This window comes from Tachysurus vachellii, chromosome 14, assembly GCF_030014155.1.
Source record: "Tachysurus vachellii isolate PV-2020 chromosome 14, HZAU_Pvac_v1, whole genome shotgun sequence".
NCBI classification, from domain to species: domain Eukaryota; kingdom Metazoa; phylum Chordata; class Actinopteri; order Siluriformes; family Bagridae; genus Tachysurus; species Tachysurus vachellii.
Genome location: NC_083473.1, coordinates 23,714,439 through 23,724,817, shown reverse-complemented (window position 1 = coordinate 23,724,817; position 10,379 = coordinate 23,714,439). Strand labels below are relative to the sequence as shown.

The following is a 10,379-nucleotide window of genomic DNA, read 5'->3' as shown; positions in this document are numbered from 1 at the left end:
ACACACACACACATATTTACACACACACACATATTTACACACATGCACACACACACACACACACACATTTACACACACACACATATTTACACACACACACATTTACACACACACTCACACATACACACATTTGCACGCACATACAGTACACACATTTACACACACACACACATTCACACGCATTTAGACACACACTTACACACACACATTTACACATACACACACTTACACACACGCGCACGCACACACACGCACACACACACATTTACACACACGCACGCACATACACACACACATTTACACACGCACACACATACTGTACACACATTTACACACACACGCATGCACATACACACACACACACATTTACACACGCACGCACATACACACACGCACACATACTGTACACACATTTACACACGCATGCACATACACACACGCGCACACACACACATATTTACACACGCACGCACATACACACACGCACACACATACTGTACACACATTTGCACACACACGCATGCACATACACACACGCACACACATACTGTACACACATTTACACACACACACACATTTACACACACACACATACACACACGCACACACATTTACACACACACACACACATACACACACACACTTGCTCAGTTCATCAGTTTTATCAACAGCTACAGCCTGGATGTACAACAGTCTTGCGTTCTGTCCACAGAGGGAAGCGCTTTGTGGCGATGAAGGTGGTGAAGAGCGCACAGCACTACACAGAGACGGCACTAGACGAGATCAAACTGCTCCGATGTGTGAGTAAAAAGGCCACAAGTACAAGACTAAAATATACATATACAATATATATATATATTAGTGTGTCCTCTTCAGCAAATTCAGACAGTGTTTTGTTTGTTGGAACAGAAATAATGTTCATTAAGCTAATGCATCTCGTGTCAAATGACCAGTTTTAAGACCTGCCCTGTGTTTCTAACAGTTTAGAGCCATTTGATCCCAGGAGTGTGTGTTGTAATTATACACGCCTGTGTCTGTCTGTCTGTCTGTCTGTCTGTCTGTCAGGTGCGTGAGAGTGACCCCACTGACCCCAACAAAGACATGGTGGTTCAGCTCATCGATGACTTTAAGATCTCTGGGATAAACGGGATCCGTATCCTCTCGGACGTGTGTACGAGTGTGGGGTATTTTTATCTCGTAGGCGAATGCGATTGTTATTCCGTCTTAACTCGATCTCTCAGATGTGTGTATGGTGTTTGAAGTCCTCGGACACCATCTACTGAAATGGATCATCAAGTCCAACTATCAGGGCCTGCCTTTACCGTGTGTCAAGAGCATCATTAAACAGGTACACGCCCTGAGACACACTAAACACATTCGTGGAAATAAACTGTGTTACATGTTAGATGTTCTTATAACCAGAGACCCGTTTAGCTCAAAAATAAATTTCACACATCCCTTTATTACAGATATAACATGAAATGTGTAAATTAATATTTTGTGTATTTATAAGAGGGGGCACGGTGGCTTAGTGTTTAGCACGTTGGCCTCACACCTCCAGGGTTGGGGGTTCGATTCCCTGCCTCCGCCTTGTGTGTGTGGAGTTTGCATGTTCTCCCCGTGCCTCGGGGGTTTCCTCCGGGTACTCCGGTTTCCTCCCCCGGTCCAAAGACATGCATGGTAGGTTGATTGGCATCTCTGGAAAATTGTCAGTAGTGTGTGATTGTGTGAGTGAATGAGAGTGTGTGTGTGTGTGTGTGTGTGTGTGTGTGTGTGCCCTGCGATGGGTTGGCACTCCGTCCAGGGTGTATCCTGCCTTGATGCCCGATGACGCCTGAGATAGGCACAGGCTCCCCGTGACCCGAGGTAGTTCTGATAAGCGGTAGAAGATGAATGAATGAATGTATTTATAAGAACCATAGTGTTTTCTTTTTCTGAGCTTTTCTTTTACCCCAAAAGAGCACACAATTTGATGTTATTCTATATATAAGCCTATTTATTATTGCATTTTAGAGTTATTAAGGTTTGGATTTATCACCTAAACAATGCACATAATTTCTTTGACAGTGTGGGTTGTCACCAGATTTCAGTCATCTTGGCTATGTTTACAGACCTGGGGTCTGAACCCTCTTTAAAGGTGGGGTCTCTGTTGTTTGAAAGCCAATCACCAAAACAAACACGCCCCTAACCCAAATGGGTCCCACCCCTGTATCGATAGCTCCGCCCCACACTTACATGCGTAACCCAGGCAACTACTGGAAAGAAACGTGTCTTTATCATAGCTGAAGGGAAGAACAATACGATTGCAGATAAACAAACAAGCAAAAATGACACACAAGCATAATCATGTAAAGGACAAAGGCATATATTAGTTCTGTGTAACAAAGCAAAACCAACGTTACTCACCTATCGAGAAGGAAAAAAGCGCCTCAGCGTCCCATCGCAGGCCTTCCTGCTCCTTCAGTTCTCTCCAGCACTGGAAAGCTGATCCTATATTAACACGTCCTACTTCTTACCTTATCGTAAGTCTTTCTTCGCTTTCTTTCTTTGTTTTTATCCTCCATGTCAATGTTAAAACCGCTTTCTGCTAATGTCACACATGCGCACTGAACACTCTCTCCGCCCATATTGACAAGACACGCCCCTTTCTGCTCATTGGCTACACGTTAGTTTTGTTTTTGTTTTGTTTGTCGGCCCGACTCGGTTTTCTGAAGCGTTTCTCAAACAACGGAGACCTCACCTTTAAGAACCACTGCTTTAATACGAAAGGTTTTCTCTTACCACCACAGTAACCTTCTGCTTTCCGTCTGCATGAATCTCAGCTGATTCCTAATCCAGACTTTACATGATATGAACGCTGTGTGTTTAACTAACAGGTCCTGCAGGGTCTGGATTACCTCCACACTAAGTGTAAGATCATTCACACAGACATCAAACCAGAAAACATCCTCATGTGTGTGGACGATGCCTTCGTCAGGCGAATGGCGGTCGAAGCCACCGAGTGGCAGAAAGCTGGAGCGCCTCCTCCCTCTGGATCCGCGGGTATTACGCTGTATTATTCTCACAAAATTCCACCACAACAGGACGGAGGATAAAACGATTACAGTCATGATTATTTATACGTTACATATCCATTTATAATACGGTGTAATCTTATTTATTCAGCATAGCATTTAGCATTAAAATGCTAAAAAGAAACAGAATTACAGTATATAAAGTCTTATTAGCTTTAATAAAGTATTAGTATGTAATAAATCTGCCCCACAGTGTGAATGATATAAAATGTCTTTCTGTGTTTGGGGACTGAAGAATCTGTTCATGGTCAAACACTTTACACGTATAAAGGAGACCCAGTATTATAAATGTATATGTATAAAAGTTGATTAGGTTTAAATAATACAGGAAACCAGCGATCTCAAAGAGGAAGACAGAAATTCTAGATCACAACTTAGATATGTAGCACGATCTGTCTTTCGGCTTAGTGATGCTTTAGTCGTACCAATTTGCTCGCATGAGTCACGTACGCAGGGAAAATGCGATAAGATCTGACTTCACAGATCCTTGATTATCAAACCTCCTCTTCCAGCTATTGTAACTTCCACTTACAGACTCCTTGACCTGAATTTGTCCTTGACGTTAGCTGGAAAGCAACATCTCACACACACACACACACACACACACACACACACACTCACACCACGTTAGTTACTCATGATTTTCGTCTACTGGCTCACGTTTGAGGCAAAAAAGTCACCTTTACTGAAGTCTTGGATTCAAGACTATGATCATTCCAGACAGAATTTCTGCTAGAATAAAACCTGATCCCATGACAGTATCTAAGGACAGGCTGGTTATAGATGAGCTGCCTGCGTGGCCTTCTGCAGGGACGAACCGTACGCCGGTGTGAAGACATGACGAGAGACAGGTATCAGAAATAGCCGGCAGGTTTAATGTGGAACTGGGACAGAAAGCCAGGACAGAAAGTGCTATTAAATCCTCTTTCGGAATAAACTCGAAGAAAATAATGTATTGGTTAACAGAAGACTTGATGCTGTACAGTACAAACAGCATCGTATCTATCAGCAATACTATAAACCATCGTTATAAAGTGTTAGAGATGTCACAAGGCCATAACTACTGTAGCCATGAGGACACTGGGGCCTGGACCTCAGTAGGTTTCCCTTATAGCCTCCATCCTAGTTTTAAATTCATTTTGTATCAGTAACATCCTGATTACTATCATGATAGTAGATTGTAGTCTACGGTGTCGATAAACCTACAGTCGAGGACGCAATCAGCGGCGGCGGTCGATTCTCAACTGACCTCAGATCAGCTGTGGAGGAAACTATTGAGTTGTCTGTAGACTTCAGTTTCCATGATGGTTACAGCTAATAAGAAATAAAAGCTAGCAGACTTCTTTTAAAATGTACAATATACACGATTACGTCTCTGAAGGCCACGTTAACGTGTTTGTGTTTCCTCTCTACAGTCAGCACAGCACCGCAACTCAAACAGGTACGTAGCACGACGATCCCAACGTAACACAACCGCTGCTGAATTATAATAATCAACTAATAATAAGAGCTTCCTCGTGGTCCTTTGAGCAAAAAAGCAGGAGTATGTAATGCTTGGTTAATTCGTGTGTGTGTGTGTGTGTGTGTGTGTGTGTGGTGCCCCCTACAGGTAGGGAAGATCTCCAAGAACAAAAAGAAGAAGCTGAAAAAGAAGCAAAAGCGACAGGCGGAGCTGCTGGAGAGACGCATGCTGGAGATAGAGGCGTTAGAGAGGGAGGCCGAGAAACAGAAAGCCAACGAAGGGATAAACGCTCCACCAGGACCCGCACTAGCGCTCGGGGAGAGCGAAGATGAGGATGACGAAGATGATGACATAGAGGAAGAAGAGGAAGGAGAGGGAGACAGGGATCAGCCTGTTAGATTAACCAACCACACATGTGAGTGATGACCGATTATAAATGAGATAGTTTAGTCTTTTGTGTGTTCATTTGTCAGCTGTGTGTTGGATTTGTTAAACCAAGCGTAGATTTGTGCGTATTCATTTTGTACACGTCACCATTTTGTACACGTCACCATTTTGTACACGTCACCATTTTGTACACTTCAGCATACGACCTGCCGTACATTTGATAAATCCACACTCTTTTGTTTGCACAACATTTTCTGTGTGATGATTAAAGAAGGTTGTGGGAATTTATTCTTCTCTCTACAAACTATCAGTGAAATATATTCGATTTATTCTGGTATACTAACAGCCACCCGGGTCAGAGGCCCGTACTCTGTGTATTATAATGCCTCTTCATTTTCTGTTTTTGCCTGCGGTGCCGTCACGTGGCGTTTGATCAGCACAGAGAGAGCTTTCAGCACAAGTGGGTCAGCGGCTGCAGGTGGAGCGCAGAGGGTTCTAGAAAGAGCTCGCTCTGACGGTGCGCTAACACGGACGTGTCATCTTGTGCTTGACGAGCACGCGACACGCGCGGTGCTGGTTAAAGTACTCCGAACACCAATCACGGTTGCTAGGCTACCGGACAATAAGGATGCTGAACGTCAGCTAGCTAATGGCTGAGGATAGCGATTTATCTAGCAGTCTTCATTTAAGTCTTTTATTTAAAAGCAGCATGTTGGTGGAAACGGGTGAAACCCTCAGCAGTTCCCTCTGGTACCTTCTCCAGCTTCCACTGCTTTAACAGTTGAGTGGGTAGTTTATATAAAATCGATTAATTTGTGTTTGTAATCCCATTGTAGCCTACGGTTCTTCTTTTCAGCTCAAAAGGTGGTTATTTAAGGTTAGCCGTCGTCTCGGCTCGAAACGTTCTCCTGTTATCCTCTCATCATCGATTCATTTCCTCCTGCAGAAGTGTTGCTCATTGTAAACTATAAAGACTATAAAGTTTTGCACAAACACAGATCAGCTCTTTTTGGAAAACTCACACCAACCCATCTGGCACCAACAAAAAGATCAGAGATCAGATTTTTAGCTTAATCTCTTGCCCTGTGTCTGCGAGATGCACTTATTTTTGACACACGATTGGCTGAAAGAGCAAAAAAAAAAAGTGTCCAGTCGGTGTAGATTTTAATCCATTCTGTTCCAGCGTTGCTAGACTGGAAAATAAACGGAGAGAGAGCTACTCAGGTCTGTTAATGCAGAGACAGGCAAGCCTCCAACTTCCTCTCCGCCTCCACAGTGTGGCGGTGTGTACAGACACGTGTGCGGTCACACACGCACGACTCGAACTGGTCCATTCATTTTTGTATGAGAACAGAACCCTTCTATTTCTATTTCTTCCTCCTTTCCTGTATCCTAGGTGCAGCTCCACAACAGCAGGAAGATGGAGAGGACTGTGAAGAACCTCCCAAAACAGACCTTCCTGTTGTTGAAGATCCCTCAGTGGACACGGAGAACAGCGCAGCACCACACGAACAGAGCAACCACCCTGCAAACGACGAGGAGGAGGAAGAGGACGAGGACGAGGAAGAAGGAGAATCCGAAGAAGACGCAGAAGAGCGGGAGAAAGCGACAGAACAGCACACAACCGAAGAAGGTCAGGAAGAATCGAAAGAAGAAGCAGACAGGCTCGAACCTGTATCTTCTGACGAGAAGCCGGAACCAAAGACAGATGAGTGTGCAAAGGAGAAGCAGCCTGAGCTGCCTAAAGAAGAAGGAGAAAGAAGAGTAGAGGAAGGCGACGAGGAAGACGAAGACGATGACGAGAGCGACGACGACGACGACGATGAAGCAGAGGATGAAGCCCAGGAGCTTAGGAACTCCACGGAGACCCACAACAACACCTTAAAAGCCAACGGTCATGCAGTGGTGGACGCAAATCATCCATCAGATGTTGTGCCCATTGTGCCCTCACCCACACCTCTGCTGTGCCCGCTGGTGGAGTCAGAGCTCAGCGCCACTGACCGGGACGCCTCTGATGCTTCTTATGAGCTGTTCAACGGAGAGACAGCACTCAGTAACGGCGGTAGACACCGAGCCACGGCACCGCGCTTCCCCGAGCTCCCGCTGGACCCTGACGCTGAGCCTGAGGAAGGAGAGACGAACCTGAACCCTGATGCCGAGCGCAGCCGCACGGTCTCGTCCTCCAGCACCGGAGACACTCCTAAAGGTGCCACACACACACACACACACACACACACACACACACACACACACACACACACACACACACACACACACACACACACACACACACACACACACACACACACACACAAGGGAACAGATCACTAGAGTTTGGCCATTTTATAGCAATGCAAACACCTTTTACATTTATGAGCATCATCCTGATGGTGGCTGCATCAGAGTAAATTAGACTAAAATGACTTACTTTCTAACAATATTTTTTAAATGAAAATGTTTTTGTTTTTGTTTGTTTGCCTATTACTTATTTTTTATTTGTATCCTTTGTACTATTGTACACTTATTGTACAGTGACAATAAAGATATCTGGTTAATTTTTAGACTAAAATGACTTGAATGTGTTTTACAGTACAGTATGTGTTATAATCAGAGACGGGGGACTCGAGTCAGACTTAAGTCGCAAATTCGAGGCTTGAGACTTGCTTGACAAATATTAAAAAAGACTCGACTAGACTTTGACTTGACGTTCATGACTTGAGACTTGACTCGGACTTGAGTTAAATGACTCAGAGATGGGGGACTCGACTTGACTCGAGTCAGACTTAAGTCGCAAATTCGAGACAAATATTAAAAAAAGACTCGACTTGACTTTGACTTGACGTTCATGACTCGAGACTTACTTGTGACTTGTACATGTGTGACTTACTCCCACCTCTGATTATAATATATATCAAGTGTGACAGTAAGAATTGTTGTATTTATTCTCTTTTTTTTGCTAACGGTGCTTAGGTTATTGTTCTAATAGCTGTTAACGTGTTCACTCAGCTAAATCACGAGCAGCCGACCTGCTGGTGAACCCTCTGGACCCTCGAAACGCTGACGTACTCCGAGTGAAGATAGCGGACCTGGGCAACGCCTGCTGGGTGGTAAGAGGCAGCTGTTTTTTCTGGATTTGTAATTCATGGGTTTGACGTCTCCATCTTTACTAAATTCTTCCAAATCATGTTACAGTGTTGTGGGGTATAAATCAGAGACACCAGCAGTTCCAAACATGTGACATTATAGTGGACAGTAATGTGGCAGTCCTGAGCTTTTTAAACATGAGCTTTTCACCCCAGTGTCAATGGGATCGTGAGAATGGAACAAGAATCTAGAATATGCAGCAGATATTTATCTCGAAAGATTCATTCATTCATTCATTTTCTACCGCTTATCCGAACTACCTCGGGTCACGGGGAGCCTGTGACTATCTCAGGCGTCATCGGGCATCAAGGCAGGATACACCCTGGACGGAGTGCCAACCCATCACAGGGCACACACACACACACTCATTCACTCACGCAATCACACACTACGGATAATTTACCAGAGATGCCAATCAACCTACCATGCATGTCTTTGGACCGGGGGAGGAAACCGGAGTACCCGGAGGAAACCCCCAAGGCACGGGGAGAACATGCAAACTCCACACACACAAGGTGGAGGTGGGAATCGAACCCCCAACCCTGGAGGTGTGAGGCGAACGTCTCAAAAGATAACGGTGAAAATAACGCGAGCAAAAAGACAGGCTGAAAGTCAGATTAATGTGCATAAACGTTCCGTGGAAGAAGCGCCTCGGATACAGGAGGCTTTCAGCACAAGTGGGTCAGCAGCTGCAGGCAAAGCTCAGAGGATTGAAGAAGGAACTTGTCTGAACAAAACTTGTGAATTTGGGCTTTTGAGCAATCGAGTGGGTAAAACTGTGAGAACGCTGTGTGGCAAGCAGAAAAAAATGCACGTCGACCTTAAACTAATGACCGAATGAAGTTACAGACTATTTAGTTTACAGTAACCAGAAAATAAAAGGCGTCGCTTCCTGGCTACGGTTCGCTTAGACGGACGTTTCCAGCAAGACGCACACACTGAAGCTCTTACCCCGATGGAGCATCTGTGGATGAGGTGGAAAGGGCTGTTACGTGCAGCGCAGTCACACGTGCATGATACGGCGTTCCTGTACGTCTCATCCAGCACCTTGTAGATTCCTTCTAGCATCTTGTATCGTGCCAAAGGAGGCGTGCTACTAGAAATGTGTAGAATTAATCGTTGTGTAGGGCACGGTGGCTTAGTGTTTAGCACGTTGGCCTCACACCTCCAGGGTTGGGGATCGATTCCCGCCTCCACCTTGTGTGTGTGGAGTTTGCATGTTCTCCCCGTGCCTCGGGGGTTTCCTCCGGGTACTCCGGTTTCCTCCCCCGGTCCAAAGACATGCGTGGTAGGTTGATTGGAATCTCTGGAAAATTGTCTGTAGTGTGTGATTGTGTGAGTGAATGAGAGTGTGTGTGTGTGTGTGTGCCCTGTGATGGGTTGGCACTCTGTCCAGGGTGTATCCTGCCTTGATGCCCGATGACGCCTGAGATAGGCACAGGCTCCCTGTGACCCGAGGTAGTTCGGATAAGCGGTAGAAGATGAATGAGTGAGAGTAATCGTTGTGTATATTTGTCATTGCTCTCAAAACGATCTTGTGGTCCTCCCTAGTGTTAGGGTTAAGGTTAGGGTTAAAACGCGGGGAAAATGCACTGGACTTTTATTTTTATGGTCATAATACAAGCAACATAAGGAAAGGGAACAAGGTCACAGATTCGTTTTGTTAGTTTCAGCATGTGGGTGTAACAGATAACAGATGTGTTGTCGGTATTCGTGTGAATTCAGGCATCAAGTTACTCTGCTAATTTTGGACTAAAGTCATGAATTGCATCTTGGGGTTGAAGGGGATGAAATTAAAAAGATCAACACAAAAAAAGGAAGGCAGTTGCAAGACGCTGAGGTTGTAGCACGAGACACGATCTGATAGATGACTAATTAATCCTGTCGATAGTCCGGTTCGACTCAGACGCCGTTAATCCCAGATTCTCCTGCGTTTTCAGCACAAACACTTCACAGAAGACATCCAGACACGGCAGTACCGCTCCATCGAGGTTCTGATCGGCGCTGGTTACAGCACTCCTGCAGACATCTGGAGCACCGCCTGTATGGTAGGTGCTGGAGTTTATCTGTACACCTTCGTTACGTTCCAACACGACCGCAGTGGACCACGGACACGAGACCCTGCGAACACCGATCGCTGATTCGTCCGGTCTCGTATATGTTCGTGTCAATCGCAGTAGTTGTCCAGTGAGTAAGTGATAACTGATCGTCTCTTTCAGTTGGACTTTGTACATAACGATTACAAAACCCCATTGTGAAGTCTTCTCGGAATTACCATAATTAGGCCGCTTCCGACATGGAAAAACGTTCGA

The 10,379-nt window shown here is 45.2% G+C and overlaps 1 protein-coding gene across 4 annotated transcripts in view; it reads left to right on the top strand.

Moving 5' to 3' along the window:
- srpk2 (SRSF protein kinase 2) overlaps nucleotides 1-10,379 on the top strand; it is a 57,107-nt gene that overhangs the window by 40,246 nt on the left and 6,482 nt on the right. For all 4 annotated transcript variants that reach the window (XM_060886081.1, XM_060886084.1, XM_060886082.1 and 1 more), the window contains 9 exons: nucleotides 713-800; nucleotides 1,066-1,153; nucleotides 1,242-1,348; nucleotides 2,877-3,042; nucleotides 4,490-4,515; nucleotides 4,684-4,951; nucleotides 6,320-7,129; nucleotides 7,930-8,030; nucleotides 10,008-10,115. In XM_060886081.1, the coding sequence (XP_060742064.1) occupies nucleotides 713-800; nucleotides 1,066-1,153; nucleotides 1,242-1,348; nucleotides 2,877-3,042; nucleotides 4,490-4,515; nucleotides 4,684-4,951; nucleotides 6,320-7,129; nucleotides 7,930-8,030; nucleotides 10,008-10,115 (1,762 nt within the window). The remainder of the gene's footprint in view (nucleotides 1-712; nucleotides 801-1,065; nucleotides 1,154-1,241; nucleotides 1,349-2,876; nucleotides 3,043-4,489; nucleotides 4,516-4,683; nucleotides 4,952-6,319; nucleotides 7,130-7,929; nucleotides 8,031-10,007; nucleotides 10,116-10,379) is intronic.